The sequence below is a fragment of the Staurois parvus genome, unplaced genomic scaffold, assembly GCF_062004578.1.
Source record: "Staurois parvus isolate SC_StPar_1 unplaced genomic scaffold, SC_StPar_1.0 ptg000005l, whole genome shotgun sequence".
In the NCBI taxonomy this organism is placed as follows: domain Eukaryota; kingdom Metazoa; phylum Chordata; class Amphibia; order Anura; family Ranidae; genus Staurois; species Staurois parvus.
The window spans coordinates 2724236-2744691 of NW_028317801.1; the positions used below are offsets into that span (position 1 = coordinate 2724236).

General features: G+C 47.4%; 1 protein-coding gene across 3 annotated transcripts in view; it reads left to right on the forward strand.

Moving 5' to 3' along the window:
- Nucleotides 1–20456, forward strand: part of DPP6 (dipeptidyl peptidase like 6) — a 1666940-nt gene that overhangs the window by 1554301 nt on the left and 92183 nt on the right. For all 3 annotated transcript variants that reach the window (XM_089692326.1, XM_089692191.1, XM_089692252.1), the window contains exons 12-13: nt 9153–9191; nt 18082–18189. In XM_089692326.1, the coding sequence (XP_089548452.1) occupies nt 9153–9191; nt 18082–18189 (147 nt within the window). The remainder of the gene's footprint in view (nt 1–9152; nt 9192–18081; nt 18190–20456) is intronic.

The following is a 20456-nucleotide window of genomic DNA, read 5'->3' on the forward strand; positions in this document are numbered from 1 at the left end:
GATTACGGGCCTCACATAGCTGCTGCCAGGCCCCTAATCTGCCATGGGCCCCTATATACCGCCTCCTCATGCTGCTGCCAAGTCTAGAGTCTGTCATGGGTCCCTGTACGGCCTCCCATTGCTGCTGTCTCCATCGCCACACTCTGCTGCCATGTGCCACTTTCAGGTCTCTTCACACTGCTGGTGTGTTAAATTTTTTGACATAGGGTGCAGGCAGATTACGGGCCTCACATAGCTCCTGCCAGGCCCCTAATCTGCCATGGGCCCCTATATACCGCCTCCTCATGCTGCTGCCAAGTCTAGAGTCTGTCATGGGTCCCTGTACGGCCTCCCATTGCTGCTGTCTCCATCGCCACACTCTGCTGCCATGTGCCACTTTCAGGTCTCCTCACACTGCTGGTGTGTAGAATTTTTTGACATAGGGTGCTGGCAGATTATGGGCCTCCTATAGCTGCTGCCAGGCCCCTAATCTGCCATAGGCCCCTATATACCGCCTCCTCATGCTGCTGCCAGGTCCAGAGTCTCTCATGGGTCCCTGTACGGCCTCCCATTGCTGCTGTCTCCATCGCCACACTCTGCCATGTGCCACTTTCAGGTCTCCTCACACACTGCTGGTGTGTAGAATTTTTTGACATAGGGTGCTGGCAGATTATGGGCCTCCTATAGCTGCTGCCAGGCCCCTAATCTGCCATAGGCCCCTATATACCGCTTCCTCATGCTGCTGCCAGGTCCAGAGTCTCTCATGGGTCCCTGTACGGCCTCCCATTGCTGCTGTCTCCATCGCCACACTCTGCCATGTGCCACTTTCAGGTCTCCTCACACACTGCTGGTGTGTTACATTTTTTGACATAGGGTGCAGGCAGATTACGGGCCTCACATAGCTGCTGCCAGGCCCCTAATCTGCCATGGGCCCCTATATACCGCCTCCTCATGCTGCTGCCAAGTCCAGAGTCTGTCATGGGTCCCTGTATGGCCTCCCATTGCTGCTGTCTCCATCGCCACACTCTGCTGCCATGTGCCACTTTCAGGTCTCTTCACACTGCTGGTGTGTTAAATTTTTTGACATAGGGTGCAGGCAGATTACGGGCCTCACATAGCTGCTGCCAGGCCCCTAATCTGCCATGGGCCCCTATATACCGCCTCCTCATGCTGCTGCCAAGTCTAGAGTCTGTCATGGGTCCCTGTACGGCCTCCCATTGCTGCTGTCTCCATCGCCACACTCTGCTGCCATGTGCCACTTTCAGGTCTCCTCACACTGCTGGTGTGTAGAATTTTTTGACATAGGGTGCTGGCAGATTATGGGCCTCCTATAGCTGCTGCCAGGCCCCTAATCTGCCATAGGCCCCTATATACCGCCTCCTCATGCTGCTGCCAGGTCCAGAGTCTCTCATGGGTCCCTGTACGGCCTCCCATTGCTGCTGTCTCCATCGCCACACTCTGCCATGTGCCACTTTCAGGTCTCCTCACACACTGCTGGTGTGTTACATTTTTTGACATAGGGTGCAGGCAGATTACGGGCCTCACATAGCTGCTGCCAGGCCCCTAATCTGCCATGGGCCCCTATATACCGCCTCCTCATGCTGCTGCCAAGTCCAGAGTCTCTCATGGGTCCCTGTACGGCCTCCCATTGCTGCTGTCTCCATCGCCACACTCTGCTGCCATGTGCCACTTTCAGGTCTCTTCACACTGCTGGTGTGTTAAATTTTTTGACATAGGGTGCAGGCAGATTACGGGCCTCACATAGCTGCTGCCAGACATGTAATCTGCCATGGGCCCCCGTACCGACTCCTCATGCTGTGACGTTGCAACAAGGTGGAATTCAACCCTACATATGTTAGACCGCCTTTACGAACAGCTAAAGGCCATCACAGATTTCCTGATGTTAAAAGCGGATAAAGGTACTCCCTGTGTAACTTAGATGTCAGCCATTGGCAGCTCATGTGTGACACCTGCGCTTGCTCAGGCCCTTTGAGGAGGCCACGCTATTCGTGAGTCGGCAGGACTATGGGATGAATGAGGTCAAATCGGCCATGGGCCCCCGTACCGCCTGTTCACGCTGATGCTGGTCCCACAGTGTGACCTGGGTCCCTGTACGGCCTTCCATTGCTTCCACTCTGCCATGTGCCACTTTGAAATCTCCTCACACTCCTGCGGTTGTCCATTTTGTCATAGGTTGCTGGCAGATTACAGGCCTTCCATAGGTGCCACCAAGCCCCATATCGGCCATGGGCCCCCGTACCGCCTGGTCACGCTGCTGCTGGGCCCATAGTGTGACCTGGGTCCCTGTACCGCCTCCCATTGCTCCCACTCTGCCATGTGCCACTTTCAGGTCTCCTCACACACTGCTGGTGTGTTACATTTTTTGACATAGGGTGCAGGCAGATTACGGGCCTCACATAGCTGCTGCCAGGCCCCTAATCTGCCATGGGCCCCTATATACCGCCTCCTCATGCTGCTGCCAAGTCCAGAGTCTGTCATGGGTCCCTGTATGGCCTCCCATTGCTGCTGTCTCCATCGCCACACTCTGCTGCCATGTGCCACTTTCAGGTCTCTTCACACTGCTGGTGTGTTAAATTTTTTGACATAGGGTGCAGGCAGATTACGGGCCTCACATAGCTCCTGCCAGGCCCCTAATCTGCCATGGGCCCCTATATACCGCCTCCTCATGCTGCTGCCAAGTCTAGAGTCTGTCATGGGTCCCTGTACGGCCTCCCATTGCTGCTGTCTCCATCGCCACACTCTGCTGCCATGTGCCACTTTCAGGTCTCCTCACACTGCTGGTGTGTAGAATTTTTTGACATAGGGTGCTGGCAGATTATGGGCCTCCTATAGCTGCTGCCAGGCCCCTAATCTGCCATAGGCCCCTATATACCGCCTCCTCATGCTGCTGCCAGGTCCAGAGTCTCTCATGGGTCCCTGTACGGCCTCCCATTGCTGCTGTCTCCATCGCCACACTCTGCCATGTGCCACTTTCAGGTCTCCTCACACACTGCTGGTGTGTTACATTTTTTGACATAGGGTGCAGGCAGATTACGGGCCTCACATAGCTGCTGCCAGGCCCCTAATCTGCCATGGGCCCCTATATACCGCCTCCTCATGCTGCTGCCAAGTCCAGAGTCTCTCATGGGTCCCTGTACGGCCTCCCATTGCTGCTGTCTCCATCGCCACACTCTGCTGCCATGTGCCACTTTCAGGTCTCTTCACACTGCTGGTGTGTTAAATTTTTTGACATAGGGTGCAGGCAGATTACGGGCCTCACATAGCTGCTGCCAGGCCCCTAATCTGCCATGGGCCCCTATATACCGCCTCCTCATGCTGCTGCCAAGTCCAGAGTCTGTCATGGGTCCCTGTATGGCCTCCCATTGCTGCTGTCTCCATCGCCACACTCTGCTGCCATGTGCCACTTTCAGGTCTCTTCACACTGCTGGTGTGTTAAATTTTTTGACATAGGGTGCAGGCAGATTACGGGCCTCACATAGCTCCTGCCAGGCCCCTAATCTGCCATGGGCCCCTATATACCGCCTCCTCATGCTGCTGCCAAGTCTAGAGTCTGTCATGGGTCCCTGTACGGCCTCCCATTGCTGCTGTCTCCATCGCCACACTCTGCTGCCATGTGCCACTTTCAGGTCTCCTCACACTGCTGGTGTGTAGAATTTTTTGACATAGGGTGCTGGCAGATTATGGGCCTCCTATAGCTGCTGCCAGGCCCCTAATCTGCCATAGGCCCCTATATACCGCCTCCTCATGCTGCTGCCAGGTCCAGAGTCTCTCATGGGTCCCTGTACGGCCTCCCATTGCTGCTGTCTCCATCGCCACACTCTGCCATGTGCCACTTTCAGGTCTCCTCACACACTGCTGGTGTGTTACATTTTTTGACATAGGGTGCAGGCAGATTACGGGCCTCACATAGCTGCTGCCAGGCCCCTAATCTGCCATGGGCCCCTATATACCGCCTCCTCATGCTGCTGCCAAGTCCAGAGTCTCTCATGGGTCCCTGTACGGCCTCCCATTGCTGCTGTCTCCATCGCGACACTCTGCTGCCATGTGCCACTTTCAGGTCTCTTCACACTGCTGGTGTGTTAAATTTTTTGACATAGGGTGCAGGCAGATTACGGGCCTCACATAGCTGCTGCCAGGCCCCTAATCTGCCATGGGCCCCTATATACCGCCTCCTCATGCTGCTGCCAAGTCCAGAGTCTGTCATGGGTCCCTGTATGGCCTCCCATTGCTGCTGTCTCCATCGCCACACTCTGCTGCCATGTGCCACTTTCAGGTCTCTTCACACTGCTGGTGTGTTAAATTTTTTGACATAGGGTGCAGGCAGATTACGGGCCTCACATAGCTGCTGCCAGGCCCCTAATCTGCCATGGGCCCCTATATACCGCCTCCTCATGCTGCTGCCAAGTCCAGAGTCTCTCATGGGTCCCTGTACGGCCTCCCATTGCTGCTGTCTCCATCGCCACACTCTGCTGCCATGTGCCACTTTCAGGTCTCTTCACACTGCTGGTGTGTTAAATTTTTTGACATAGGGTGCAGGCAGATTACGGGCCTCACATAGCTGCTGCCAGGCCCCTAATCTGCCATGGGCCCCTATATACCGCCTCCTCATGCTGCTGCCAAGTCCAGAGTCTGTCATGGGTCCCTGTATGGCCTCCCATTGCTGCTGTCTCCATCGCCACACTCTGCTGCCATGTGCCACTTTCAGGTCTCTTCACACTGCTGGTGTGTTAAATTTTTTGACATAGGGTGCAGGCAGATTACGGGCCTCACATAGCTCCTGCCAGGCCCCTAATCTGCCATGGGCCCCTATATACCGCCTCCTCATGCTGCTGCCAAGTCTAGAGTCTGTCATGGGTCCCTGTACGGCCTCCCATTGCTGCTGTCTCCATCGCCACACTCTGCTGCCATGTGCCACTTTCAGGTCTCCTCACACTGCTGGTGTGTAGAATTTTTTGACATAGGGTGCTGGCAGATTATGGGCCTCCTATAGCTGCTGCCAGGCCCCTAATCTGCCATAGGCCCCTATATACCGCCTCCTCATGCTGCTGCCAGGTCCAGAGTCTCTCATGGGTCCCTGTACGGCCTCCCATTGCTGCTGTCTCCATCGCCACACTCTGCCATGTGCCACTTTCAGGTCTCCTCACACACTGCTGGTGTGTAGAATTTTTTGACATAGGGTGCTGGCAGATTATGGGCCTCCTATAGCTGCTGCCAGGCCCCTAATCTGCCATAGGCCCCTATATACCGCTTCCTCATGCTGCTGCCAGGTCCAGAGTCTCTCATGGGTCCCTGTACGGCCTCCCATTGCTGCTGTCTCCATCGCCACACTCTGCCATGTGCCACTTTCAGGTCTCCTCACACACTGCTGGTGTGTTACATTTTTTGACATAGGGTGCAGGCAGATTACGGGCCTCACATAGCTGCTGCCAGGCCCCTAATCTGCCATGGGCCCCTATATACCGCCTCCTCATGCTGCTGCCAAGTCCAGAGTCTGTCATGGGTCCCTGTATGGCCTCCCATTGCTGCTGTCTCCATCGCCACACTCTGCTGCCATGTGCCACTTTCAGGTCTCTTCACACTGCTGGTGTGTTAAATTTTTTGACATAGGGTGCAGGCAGATTACGGGCCTCACATAGCTGCTGCCAGGCCCCTAATCTGCCATGGGCCCCTATATACCGCCTCCTCATGCTGCTGCCAAGTCTAGAGTCTGTCATGGGTCCCTGTACGGCCTCCCATTGCTGCTGTCTCCATCGCCACACTCTGCTGCCATGTGCCACTTTCAGGTCTCCTCACACTGCTGGTGTGTAGAATTTTTTGACATAGGGTGCTGGCAGATTATGGGCCTCCTATAGCTGCTGCCAGGCCCCTAATCTGCCATAGGCCCCTATATACCGCCTCCTCATGCTGCTGCCAGGTCCAGAGTCTCTCATGGGTCCCTGTACGGCCTCCCATTGCTGCTGTCTCCATCGCCACACTCTGCCATGTGCCACTTTCAGGTCTCCTCACACACTGCTGGTGTGTTACATTTTTTGACATAGGGTGCAGGCAGATTACGGGCCTCACATAGCTGCTGCCAGGCCCCTAATCTGCCATGGGCCCCTATATACCGCCTCCTCATGCTGCTGCCAAGTCCAGAGTCTCTCATGGGTCCCTGTACGGCCTCCCATTGCTGCTGTCTCCATCGCCACACTCTGCTGCCATGTGCCACTTTCAGGTCTCTTCACACTGCTGGTGTGTTAAATTTTTTGACATAGGGTGCAGGCAGATTACGGGCCTCACATAGCTGCTGCCAGACATGTAATCTGCCATGGGCCCCCGTACCGACTCCTCATGCTGTGACGTTGCAACAAGGTGGAATTCAACCCTACATATGTTAGACCGCCTTTACGAACAGCTAAAGGCCATCACAGATTTCCTGATGTTAAAAGCGGATAAAGGTACTCCCTGTGTAACTTAGATGTCAGCCATTGGCAGCTCATGTGTGACACCTGCGCTTGCTCAGGCCCTTTGAGGAGGCCACGCTATTCGTGAGTCGGCAGGACTATGGGATGAATGAGGTCAAATCGGCCATGGGCCCCCGTACCGCCTGTTCACGCTGATGCTGGTCCCACAGTGTGACCTGGGTCCCTGTACGGCCTTCCATTGCTTCCACTCTGCCATGTGCCACTTTGAAATCTCCTCACACTCCTGCGGTTGTCCATTTTGTCATAGGTTGCTGGCAGATTACAGGCCTTCCATAGGTGCCACCAAGCCCCATATCGGCCATGGGCCCCCGTACCGCCTGGTCACGCTGCTGCTGGGCCCATAGTGTGACCTGGGTCCCTGTACCGCCTCCCATTGCTCCCACTCTGCCATGTGCCACTTTCAGGTCTCCTCACGCTCCTGCTGGTTTCCATTTTGTCATAGGTTGCTGTATGGCCTCCCATTGCTGCTGCCTCCACCGCCACACTGTGGCTCCAAACACTGGTTTTGGCCCCGTGACTGGCCAAAGGAGTGAAGTGTGCAGTGATTCTAAGATCGACGGCACTCATCTGCATGTCATACTGACAGACAGTATTATTTCTCTTCCCCAGCAGACTCCAAGGGCATTTAAATTAAAGGTACAGTGTTCTGCACTAATATTAAGTCTCTCTGAAGCCTAGAAACACCCTTTTTTAAGTTAAATTCACAGCGAATTTATTCGACTCGAATCGAATATTGTCCACGAATTCGCCGAATCAGTCGAATCGAATTTTTCATTTCTTCGCTCATCTCTAATTAAAATCATTGTTTTTGTATTTGTGTTAGAATGTTGGCTGTCTTTGTAGGATGATTTTTACATAGTGATAAGTGAACCAGACAAAGGAGCTAATTTACTAATTACTAATTTACTCAAACTGGAGAGTGCAAAATCTGGTGCAGCTCTGCATGGCAGCCAATCAGCTTCTAACTTCATTTCTTCCAATAAGCTTTGACAATAAAAACCTGGAAGCTGATTGGTTTCCATGCAGAGCTGTACCACATTATGAACTCTCCAGCTTTAGTAAATCAACCCCAAAGTTTGCTTTGCTGGAATATCGACAAACTGGAGGGAAGTTTGCAAAATAGATAACATAGCGCCAGTGGCGTCCCGAGGCAGGGACGGGGGGTGCGATCCGCACCGGGTGACACCGACCACATGGGGTGACACCGGACCCGCTCCACGAAAAGGTAAGTTGTAAAGCAAGCCTGCAGGATGGATCGGAAAGAAAAAAACAATAATCAGCTCTCATAAACTTTAATGGGATTTGGCGCTATGCAGAGATGTCCCTAGGGTTGGTGTCACCCGATGCGGTAACACTTGGTGACACCCCCTGTGACGATCCCCGCAGAATGGATCGGATCTGAGGATTGAGCATAATGGATCGGACTCCGATCCATTATGCTCAATCCGCAGATCCGATCCATCCTGCGGGGATCATTGGCTTTCTTTACAATTTACCTTTTCTTGGAGCGGGTCTGGTGTCACCCCATATAGGTTGCATGCGGTGTATCAGCAAGATGTGTTGCCCATGTAGATATGTCCCCCTGAAGCAACTGCGCATGTCCCGGGTTTCAGGTACAATCAATCGATGATAGAACTACTGCTATCATCGATTGATCGTGCCTGAAACCGCAGTTGTCCTGATCCGCTCCAAGACAAGGTAAGCTGTAAAGAAAGTCGACGATCCCCGCAGGATCATCGGCTTTTGTTACAAGTTACCTTTTTGTGGAACGGGTCCGGTGTCACCCCGTATAGGTTGCATGCCCGCAGAATGGACCCGCTCCACGAAAAGGTAAGTTGTAAAGAAAGCTGACGATCCCCGCAGAATGGATCTGATCTGCGGCTTTGGAAGCATAATGGATCAGAGTCCGATCCATTATGCTCAATCCGCAGATCCGATCCATTCTTCGGGGATCGTCGGAGGGGGTGTCACCAAGTGTTACCGCACCGGGTGACACCAGCCCTCTGCATAGCGCCAAATCCCATTAAAGTCCATGAGAGCTGATTATTGGGTTTTCTTTTTTTTGGCCCTTTTTCAAGGCTTATTGGAAAGCTTTTTTACCAAATTAAAAAAAAAACATAAAGAAAGAAAAAAAAATTGTCACTCAGCATGGAAAGAGTCTTTTAATGGGGTTTAAAGGGCAACATTATAAAATACACAAACCCTTGTATAACATGCTTTGGCAATGCCGTATAGTGGTATTAAACCCATAAACAATGTATTCTATTTGAGCATGCCAATGCTTTTCGTTCGAATTTCACACCATTAGTGGGTCACAAAAACGACCGTTTTTTGTGTGACCATCAAATTTGAGTGATCGGGCATGCTGGAAATTTTTTGAAAAACGAACAAATTTCGAATCAGTGATGGGAGAATCGTGCAAGAAATATAAAGCTGTGATCTGGAAAGAAAAGAAAATTCTTGGACACAAAATTTCTTTTCTGTAGCAACATGAGAAGAAATTGAAGGCTTGGTTGGTTGAATTTCGAAGTCAATGGTGGCACCATCGGATTACAAAACACACAAAATTTCTGATTTTCTAAAGAAAATTAGTTCAGAATTCTACCCGTGTATGGCCTGCATAAGGCTTTTCTACCTTTAATTTTACCTGTTAGCAAGAAAAGCTAAGCTTTTTTTTTTTTTTCCCAGAAACATGAAGATGAAAGTGAAGCCTGGTTACATCGGCAGGTAAAAAGACTTCTTTTACACTTTTTAACTTAAAAAATTGTTTGATAAATGTGTTTTTTTTTTTTATGGACTTAGATACTTATTTTATACTTCATTTACAAAGCACTAAATGAAAATACACAACTGCAACAAGTTTGCTGCTCTGAACTAAAATGTTGAAATATGAAACATGGCCAATGAAATAGAATACAAGGCAAAGAGCTAAGAAGGTGTTCTATATACAGGTTGGTAGTCCCTCAGGCTCCATTTGCAGAGGCATGCAAATCCCAGCAACAAAAATCTACAGATTTTCGCATCTGGGACTGACAGCTGTGTGCAAATAAATACACTGCCATGACGAAATGTTGGCCGCCACAACTATTCGTGACTGTTCTCAGCAATATCCTGCAGTGATCGTGACTGGACGCACTTTGCAGCTAGACAAATGCTTTTCAGTGCTTTCAGCTTGGATTTATAGTACAAGTAAAGACAACTTTTCTTTTTTTGGTTTTTAGTTTTGGACCGAGTAGAGGTGGATTAGAGCACCTGTCAGGTATCACTGCTTTCTGTGCTCCTGTTAGGGAGATTCACCCTCTCTTGTTCTCCTGGTGACCATTATCACCAAAAGTGAAGGAAAATCCAGAATTTTGGGTTGTCACAAGAACAGTAATAGAGGGGAAATATTCCAGTGGGGACACTCTCATTTTGGAGAAGGGTTGCCACCTCTTCCCTTTGACCCCTGGTTCACATATCTGAGTTCTTGTGATCCGCGTTTTGCGCAGGCATGAGAGCCCATTCATTTGAATGGACTCCCATGCCCCAGGACACTCAGGGAGGAAGTCCCTACACTTCTTCTGAAAAAGCAGCCCGCACGAGAACCTTGGTTCCCAGTATGGTTCCGATTTCCAGTGCGGGTGGCGTGCCAGTAGAATTAATGGCACCCGCCCGCTGGTCTGCATTCCTCTGTGCGGGTGGTGCAGCTGTACGGGTTTTTGTGCGGATCCGCAGTGGCACCACCCGCACAGATATGAACCTAGCCTGAAACCAAACACAGATTAATTACACAGGTTCTGTGGCTGATTAATCTCTTTACGCTGGCCGACCGCAAATGTGCGGCCTCCTGGAGTCTGGGCCTAGACGCAGAACATATGAACAAACAGTGGGGATCGAAAGTTTGGGCACCCTAGCTAAAAATTTGTATTTATGTGCATAAAGAAGCCAAGGAAAGATGGAAAAATCTCCAAAAGGCATCAAATTACAGATTAGACATTCTTATAATATGTCAACAAAAGTTAGATTTTATTTCCATCATTTACACTTTCAAAATAACAGAAAACAAAAAAAATGGCGTCTGCAAAAGTTTGGGCACCCTGCAGAAATTATAGCATGCACTGCCCCCTTTGCCAAGCTGAGACCTGCCAGTGTCATGGATTGTTCTCAATCATCGTCTGGGAAGACCAGGTGATGTCAATCTCAAAGGTTTTAAATGCCCAGACTCATCTGACCTTGCCCCAACAATCAGCACCATGGGTTCTTCTAAGCAGTTGTCTAGAAAACTGAAACTGAAAATAGTTGACGCTCACAAAGCTGGAGGAGGCCATAAGAACATAGCAAAGCGTTTTCAGATGTCAGTATCCTCTGTTCAGAATGTAATTAAGAAATGGCAGTCATCAGGAACAGTGGAAGTTAAAGCAACATCTGGAAGACCAAGAAAAATATCAGACAGAACAGCTTGCAGGATTGTGAGAAAAACAATTCAAAACCCACGTTTGACTGCACGATCCCTCCAGAAAGATCTGGCAGACACTGGAGTTGTGGTACACTATTCCACTATAAAGAGATACTTGTACAAATATGGTCTTCATGGAAGAGTCATCAGAAGAAAACCTCTTCTACGTCCTCACCACAAAAATCATTGTTTGAACTTTGCAAATGAACATATAGACAAGCCTGATGCATTTTGGAAACAAGTTCTGTGGACCGATGAGGTTAAAATTGAACTTTTTGGCTGGAATGAGCAAAAGGTACGTTTGGAGAAGAAGGGGCACAGAATTTAATGAAAAGAACCTCTGTCCAACTGTTAAGCATGGGGTTGGATCAATCATGCTTTGGGGTTGTGTTGCAGCCAGTGGCACAGGGAACATCTCACGAGTAGAAGGAAAAATGGATTCAATAAAATTTCAGCAAATTTTGGATGGTAACTTGATGCCATCTGTGAAAAACTTGAAGTTAAAGAGAGGATGGCTTCTACAAATGGATAATGATCCTAAACACACCTCGAAATCTACGGGGGATTACATCAAGAGGCGTAAACTGAAGGTTTTGCAATGGCCTTCACAATCTCCTGACCTCAACATAATTGAAAATCTATGGATAGACCTTAAAAGAGCAGTGCGTGACAGACAGCCCAGAAATCTCAAAGAACTGGAAGACTTTCGTAAGGAAGAATGGGCAAAGATACCTCAAACAAGAATTGAAAGACTCTTGGCTGGCTACAAAAAGCGTTTACAAGCTGTGATACTTGCCAAAGGGGGCAGTACAAGATATTAACTCTGCAGGGTGCCCAAACTTTTGCAGACGCCATTTTTTCGTTTTCTGTTATTTTGAAAGTGTAAATGATGGAAATAAAATCTAACTTTTGTTGACATATTATAAGAATGTCTAATCTGTAATTTGATGCCTTTTGGAGATTTTTCCATCTTTCCTTGGCTTCTTTATTCATATTAATACAAATTTTTAGCTAGGGTGCCCAAACTTTCGATCCCCACTGTATGTGCTGAGAGCGTGCTGAGAGCGTGCTGAGAGCGTGCTGAGAGCGTGCGCCCTGCTCATGGAAAGGTCCTGATCTCCTCTTTCGATTGGGACCTTTCCCGATCATGTGACCGCCGTGACGGCGTGTCACGGCGGTCACATGACCCTAAACCCGCTCCGCCTCCTGGTTTCTGAAACCCTTAAAGTGCCAGGAGGCGCCGACGTGAAGGGGTTAAGTTGGTAAATCAACTCATTTGGTGCATTAAATCAGCCTCAGAACCTGTGTAATTAAGATGTGTTCAGTTTTAAAGGAATGAGGCGGCAACCCTATTTTGGAGGCATTTCCTCTCATTTCCTGTTTCGGCTATGGGACAGGAAGTGAAGGAAAATCTCCACAATGGGACAACGATGGCTAAAAAAAAAAAATATAACTGACAGAGTTATAACCCTCCTTTATTCTATTCAAAACGAGAAAAAAAATTACATTAGGATGTTTCTAAGTTCTTCTTGAGCTGTTTTCAACCTCTTTCTATCTCGATTCAAATGCATTTTGTTGACTTGTATGCTAGTAAGAGCAGTTCTTAGGCAAACCCATACTCTGCTTTTAAAACAGACGTCTGAGCCAGAACTAACGCAGCTTAAACCTGCCCCCACCCACCTAATAATACCTTTACTAACTACCAGGGGCGGACTGACCACAGGGGAACTTGGGCATTGCCCAAGGGCCTGGGGTCAGTAGGGGGCCCCATGAGATGTCCCTGGTACATTTCATAGGCTTTTTTTGGGTGTGATTTGAGTGTGGGCAAGGACACAGGGGCCCCATGATCCCCTATTGCCCGGGGGCCCCATGAGTTGTCAGTCCACCCCTGCTAACTACCCTGTAGTAGGAGGATGCTTATACTCACCTATTGTGAGGGTGCTCTGGTCTGGTCACGTGGTCGGCTCCCAGTGGCTGGCTTCACAAGAGAGGAGGGACAGCCGACAATGGATGGCCCATAGTAATCCTATGGGTAATGTCACCCAGCGGGCATCACATCCGTTGTCAGTGATTTCTGGGGTGGCTGCTGGGGAGATCACATGACCAGAGTGGAGCGCTCCGAGAATAGGTGAGTATAAGCATCTTCTTTTTACAGGGTAGATAGTATAGGAGGTAGAAGGGACGTGGGAGCCGTGTTACTCACCCGTGCAGCATCATCTCCGCTTGCAGGGTTCTGGTCAGGGGGTGCTAGAAATGCCTTTCAAGCACCTGTTTTTGCTGCCCCCCTGGCTGCCAATATATAAGGAGCCCAACAGTAAACTTCTATTGTTTTCTCCCTTTTGGACTGATAAATATACCATTGAAATTGTTTTGTTATATCTGTCCGATAAGTGTTCACTCTGCCGTATTACGTCATGTAGTTTTGTCAGTCCTTCCCAGTTCTCTGTGGACTACAGAACACCTTCCCTCTACTATTCAATGCATTTTGTTATAACTGTTTAGTAAGTGCAAAAAATATTTGTTGATCCTGCCAGGAATCTTGAGAGCTGATACAGTATGCCCTTTGCCCATATTGCCTCATTATCAGTTAGCTTTGTTCCTAACCCCTGCAGTGGACTACAGAACACCTCCCTTTTATATTATGAAGAGGAGTGGATGTTCTGTAGTCTTAACATACGTCCTGTGCTAGGGTAACAACAGATATGTAAAGTACTGTAAATGAGTTGTGTCACCCTAGGACACGAGTGTGTTACTGGCAGGATCACCAAGGACAATTAAAGCCTGAAGAAAACTAATGCAGTCACCACATCTAAAGACTGCTTTGCTGAAATATATTACATTTTTTAGATACACTTTAAATTAGCTTCACTATTACACTACAGTAACAGGATGTTTAAAGACTTCAGTACAGAAGATTATAGTTTCAGTTCATATCTGTCAGATGAAATCATTAATGACTATTTGACAAGTTCAAGTGACATTATACTATTGTGTTTTTTTAACATTTGCATATAATAAATGTCACTTCTTTTCTAGTAGATGTGATATGAAAACACAGCTTTTTATATACGTATTTAACAGACTCCTCTATTCAGTAATGACATGGTGATTTCCCGAAGGTTCAAATTTGGTTTAGAGAAGGGAGATTACTCTGAAATGGTTGGAGTGCACCCCATCCATCAGAGTTAGGGCTCATTTATATTTGTGGCAGCCCTCTACAGAGTGATCCATAGTGGATTGCTTTTCAGAGGATGTTTGACAGTTGGTGAGGAGGCAATATGTCACATCCTCTGTGCCTGTTTTAACTTTTCAAACCCCATACCACAGTGCTGCAACCACATGCACTGCACATGGCTGCAGGGCAGCTGTGGTGCAGCTCTGTTCACTTGAATGGGACTTGTTCAGAAGGTGCTACTGCCCCCTGATTGTGACCAGCATTGCTGCCTTGAAATGTGTGTACCCCATTATGGCTGTATTTGCAGCTGATGGGGGACAATAAAAATGCAGGTCAACTGGTAGTTTTTACAGCCCCCCAAACACAAGTGTAAACTTGGCCAAAGCAGCAAACATTACCCCCCCTTGTCACATACAGCGAGCAGTACCACCCACCAAATGCAACCCTTTCAAATGAATAAGAGTCACACTGCAACACTGCACAATGCACTTGGATGTGGTGCAGGCTTTTAGAGGTTAAAACCGTTTCATGAGGAGTGGCATATTGGGGGTTATTTACTAAAACTGGAGCGTGCAACATCTGATGCACTTCTGTATAGAAACTTCCAGGTTTTATTGTCAAAGCTTAATTGAAGAAGCTGAAGTTAGAAGCTGATTGGCTACCATGTACAGCTGCACCAGAATGTGATTTCGCCAGTTTAATAAATCTCCCCCATTGCTTCCTTACTGCCTGGCAAACACCCTCTGAAAATCAATCCATAGAGGATCACTCTTCAGAGGGCTAACATAAACGTAAATTAGCCCCAACTATAGGGAACACAGCAGCATCAAGCTCAGTGCAGTTTTGTATACAACTGCTGTTTACATTATACCAATGGATAGCCCTATAAGTGGCAGAGGAGAAATGATTGGTTAATAGTTCATACAATAGTTTAGTTTTAATGGTAACTCTTAGTTTTAGGAAGTAGGGTGAGGGTAAAATGTATCTCCAACCAAAACGTTTTATCTCAGTTTTGGGTGGAGTAGGACAGGTCAGACCCCTTGTCAGCTATTTTTTGTTTTCTGTGTCCCAGTAGGATAATTCTCCCCACTTCCTGTCTAGATGACAACATTGCCACTTGAGCCAGAAATGGGGAATTTCACCTAACAAAGCTTTAACCTTTCCCCACTTTATTCTATATTCTCTTTATATATTCTATATATTTATTTATTTATAAATAAAAAAAAACTGTGGGCTAGAGTTACCCCTGATTTACAGATATGCGGCCATGCGGGCAGCGTTTTGCGCGGGCGCGAGAGCCCATTCATTTGAATGGACTCCTGTGCCCCGGGACACGCAGGGAAGAAGTCCTTGCATCTCTTCTGAAAATGCAGCTTGCACAGGAACCTCGGTTCCCAGTACGGTTGCATTTTCCAATGCTGGTGGCATGCCATTAGAATTAATGGCTCCCGCCCGTAGGTCTGCATTCCTCTGTGCGGGTGGTGCAGCTGCACGAATTTTTGCCCGGATCCGCAGCGGCATCAACCGCACAGATGTGAACCTAGTCTTAAGGTGGATGTTGGAATGAAATGCCGGCTTGGAACACTCTCTAAATAATTGAAGTGTTCGGCTTTGTTCAGGTGCTCAGGGTTCATTTCAGGCTTACTTTTAGAGTTAACTTTAAAGTGTATCTAAACTGAAAAACAGTAGTGCTTCGATTGGATCGAACTTCACGGGCCAGCCTTTGTTCCACACATGCACCAATGAGCCTTGGCTGCCTAGAACCTTGTCACCAATTCACCAGTTTTCCTTCCTTGGACCACATTTGGTATTTCTTGACCACTGCAGACCGAGAACATCCCACAAGAGCTGCCGTTTTGGATTTGCTCTGACTCCTTCATCTAGCCATTACAATTTGGCCCTTGTCATAGTTGCACAAATCCTTACACTTGCCCATTTTTTCATCTTTTAGCACATCAACTTCAGAGACAACTTGCTGGCCAATATATGTCACCCACTTTCAGATGCTATTGTAACAAAATAATCCATGTTAGGCCCCTTTCACATGAAGGGTATGATCAGGTCCACCTGTCAGTTTTTCAGGCACATCTGATCAGACCCTCCATTTACCCCTATGGACCGGCGGATGTAAATGGACTCCGCTGTTCATTTCCACCCGTCTACCTCCAATCTGATCATAAAAAATAATGGAAGGGGATCCATCCCCCTCCATTTAGGCAAGCAGCCAGGTGTTAACAGACAGCGGAGTCTGTTTACACCCATCAGTCAATAGAGCAGAGTGGGCTCTGGGTTGCCACCTCATCCCTTTAACACCAAACATATATTAACCACTTCCCGTCTGGCCCATGTACATAAACAGCCGGACGGGAGCAGTGCAGGCGCGGATTGCTGTTCATAAACGGCACCCGCATTTACAGCCTGTGCGCGCTCCCTGGGATTGCTGTATGGGACCTCTGCGTGGGGTCCCGATCATGTGATCACTGATTGGCCAATCAGTGATTACATGAATAGTAGTAAGCAAGACGTCACTTCTGACATCATTGCTTACTACTAGTGAAATCTGTGAGTGATCGCAGAGGTCACATGGTACAAGGCTATTCACAACAGCCTTGTACCATGTGACAAGCTGAGACCAATCACAGCTCTCACTGTATTTCTCAATGGCTACAAGAATGCAGCCAGAGAAAAGGAGAAATGATTGCTTTTACAGCCTTTATGGGTGTAAAAGCAATCAGTGTAAAAAAGAAAATCTTCACCACCCCCCACAAGTAGTACAGTGTGACTATGGTGACACTGTACTGGTAGGGTGACAGTATGTTAAAAAATATATATAAATAATAATATAAAAAAATTAAAATGTAAAAAAAAGTTTGAAAAATTATAATTTTTGGTTATAAACTAATTTGGGTTATTTTTTTTTTTACTAAAAAGATAGCTGAATACATTTTGGCCAAGATTTATGAAGAAAGATTATTTATTTGCAAAATGTTATAAGAAAAACAAATTTTTTTCTAAATGTTTGGACTTTTCATTTATATATAAAAAAAAAAAAAATCCCAGTGGTGAATAAATACCACCAAAATAAAGTTTTTTATCTGTCTAAAAAAAATGCAAAAAATTCATAAGGGTACAGTGTTGCATGACCGCGCTGAAAGTACTGAAAGCTGAAAATTGGCCTGGACAGGAAGGGAGTGAAACTGTCCGGACTTGAAGTGGTTAATTACACAGGTTCTGAGGCTAATTTAATGCAGATAAGGCACTGAGTGATTTTAATTACTGCCTTAATCAGCCACAGAACCTGTGTAATTAATATGCGTTCGGTTTTAAAGGGATGAGGTGGCAACCCTAAGTGGGCTCTGTCAGTGTCTGCTTTGCATAAACTGAGCGGGCACGGACCTATCATCCACCCACTTTTCTCTGATCAGCAGGGAATCAACAGACAGATCCCTCATTGATCTAAATGGAGTCCCCCTTATGTGAAAGGGACCTTATTCACGTTACCTGTCACTGGTCATAATGTTATGGCTGATCGGTAATTATCTGAACATTAGTTTGCAGTACCAGGTTTCACCTGTAGGTGGCATTACAGGGCAGTGTGGCGGCACACCTGGCACTATGAATGCGGTCATTAGCAGCTCCATGGTTTAGATTTGTTTGCCGTAAACCCCTTTTTTTTTTTTTCTTAAAAAATAATTATACTCACGACTTGACAAAATGATAAAATTTGAACAAGCGCAAACAAGCGAAATGTTGATTACAGATGAACTGTTATGCTTCAATTGGATCAAATTAAAATGAAAGCTAATCTGACAGTGTGTGATTGCAGAATGCAGATTAACCCGGAGCTATTATTGTTCTAGAAGTACCAGGCAGACTACTCCGGGAATAACCGTTTACACCGTGCAATTGTTTTTCATACACCTTCAGCTTCAAGTGCTTTGCTGAACCATTAGACTATTGATTTCTGTCTCATGAATGCTAAGTCTTCCATCTTCCCTATACACCAGAATGAACAGCCTATCTTCTCCAAAGACGGTAGAAAGTTCTTCTTTGTGAGAGCTATTCCACAGCTGGGTCGCGGCAAGTTCCATCACATCGCTGTTTCTTCATCTCAGGTAAAAGCCTTTTAAAAATTGATATCCAATGTTCATTTAAATCCTCAAGTCAGAGGTCATACAGCCCATAGATGTGTGCTCCTGTGGATCTGCTGCAGTTTAACACGATTGTATTCAAAGTAAAACTAAAAGCAACATTTTTTTGGGATAGATTAAGGGCTCATTCATGTGTGTGGCAGCCCTTGCCACCCCTCTGAAAAGTGATCCGTGGTTCACTTTTCAGAGGGGTGGCAAGGGCTGCCACACGTGTAAATGTGCCCTTACTCCATGCAAAAAAAAACTTTTGCCTTTAGTTCTACTTTTAATAGGCATTTGACAAGAGGCAAGATGTCCGCTGTGCATTGCCTCTGATTTAACCCTGTAAATGCTGCATCACCGTGCCGCATTCATGTGTATTGCATTGCAAAGTGGCCCCAAAGACTTGCATGGGTCACAAATAGTGGTAAAGCCTGGCAAATGAGACATGCTGCTTTATTTTTGCAGCAGGCCCCAAAGCATAGCATCATGGCCATGGCATGTATACATCCCTAAGAGACTGCAAGGGTTAATTGATCAAATACCTAGAGGAGAGTTTTGGCACTTTGACTTACCTGGTCCTCCATCATGGCCACAGCATGTATACAGCCCTAAGAGACTGCAAGGGTTAATTGATCATCTACCTGGAGGAGAGTTTTGGCACTTTGACTTACCTGGTCCTCCATCATGGCCACAGCACGTATACATCCCTAAGAGACTGCAAGGGTTAATTGATCACCTACCTGGAGGAGAGTTTTGGCACATTGAATTACCTGGTCCTCCATCATGGCCACAGCACGTATACAGCCCTAAGAGACTGCAAGGGTTAATTGATCATCTACCTAGAGGAGAGTTTTGGCACTTTGACTTACCTGGTCCTCCATCATGGCCATGGCATGTATACATCCCTAACAGACTGCAAGGGTTAATTGATCATTTACCTAGAGTATGGGTGGTTCAGATGGGCAGTCAGAGGGTAGTAAAACTGAGACTCAACCACTAAGTTTTACCACCCCTCGGCTGTGTGTGTGTTTTTTAGTGCTTTTTGCAGAAACGCACTACAGTCCTTTTTAACATGGTTTCCTATGGAACATGTTCACATCTGTGCTTTTTTTGAGCTGCTGCATTTTTGGAAAGGGTCAGGGACTTTTTTAAAAGCAAAAAGCAGCGTTTTTGCTACAATAGAGTTCAATGGAGAATCTGCTGAAATGCATGGTAGTGTGATTTTGCCACATTTTGTATGTTTGTTCTGCCCAGTAAAAAAAAAAAAAATCCACTTTAAAAACAAATAAAAAAAAGAGCTGAACAAAACACAAATCGCAAAAAAATAGCGGAAAAACGTGTGTAAAAAATGTGAAACGAACTGCAAAATGGACAAAAATCAAACTGCATAGGTGTGAACGGAGCCTAAAGGAGGGATATGACACCTGACTACTTACAGGCTGCAAACCCTTGAAGCTGATCACTTTGGGTTGCAAGGTCAGTTAACCCCTTATAGGTTCAACCTATACAGGGTTAACTGATTTGCAACCCATAGTGATCCGTGGGCTCAGCTTCAGCGGTTTGCAGCCTGTAAGGGGTTAACAGTGGCAGCTCTGTGCTAAAGTCGGCGATTGGCTTCTTCGGCCTGAAACTGGCACATGCGCAGTTGCTTCAGGGGATACATATCTTCATGAGTCCGGGATACTCTTTTTACCGCTACACCGGGGGCAGCTGTCACTGTGCCGGGAATCTTGGATCACCCCAATAACTGGGCAGGACCTTCACAGAGCCCAAAAGCTCTGCTGGCATCCTGCTCCTGCACCCTCTGTGATGGTGTCACCCGGTGCATCCCACACCCCCTGCACCCCCCAAGGGACGCCACTGATCTTAGGCTCCATTCACATCTGTGGGTTTTGTGAATGCAGAGGCGATCATTTTCGTGTGCATTCCTTTAACGTGCATAAAATTGATTGTCAATGTCACCCCCAACACTGCAAGCAAACATGCGTTTTGCCACACACAACAAACGTGGCAAAATGCGTGAACTGGAACACATGAGCTTCTATGCCACGTTTGTCATGTGTATGCACAGGGGCGGACTGACAACTCATGGGGCCCCCAGGCAGTAGGGGATCATGGGGCCCCTGTGTCCTTGCCTAAACTCAAAAAAGCCTATGAATAAGGTACCAGGGAAATCTCATGGGGCCCCCTACTGACCCCAGCCCTTGGGCAGTGCCCGAGTTTCCAAATGGTCAGTCCGCCCCTGTTTA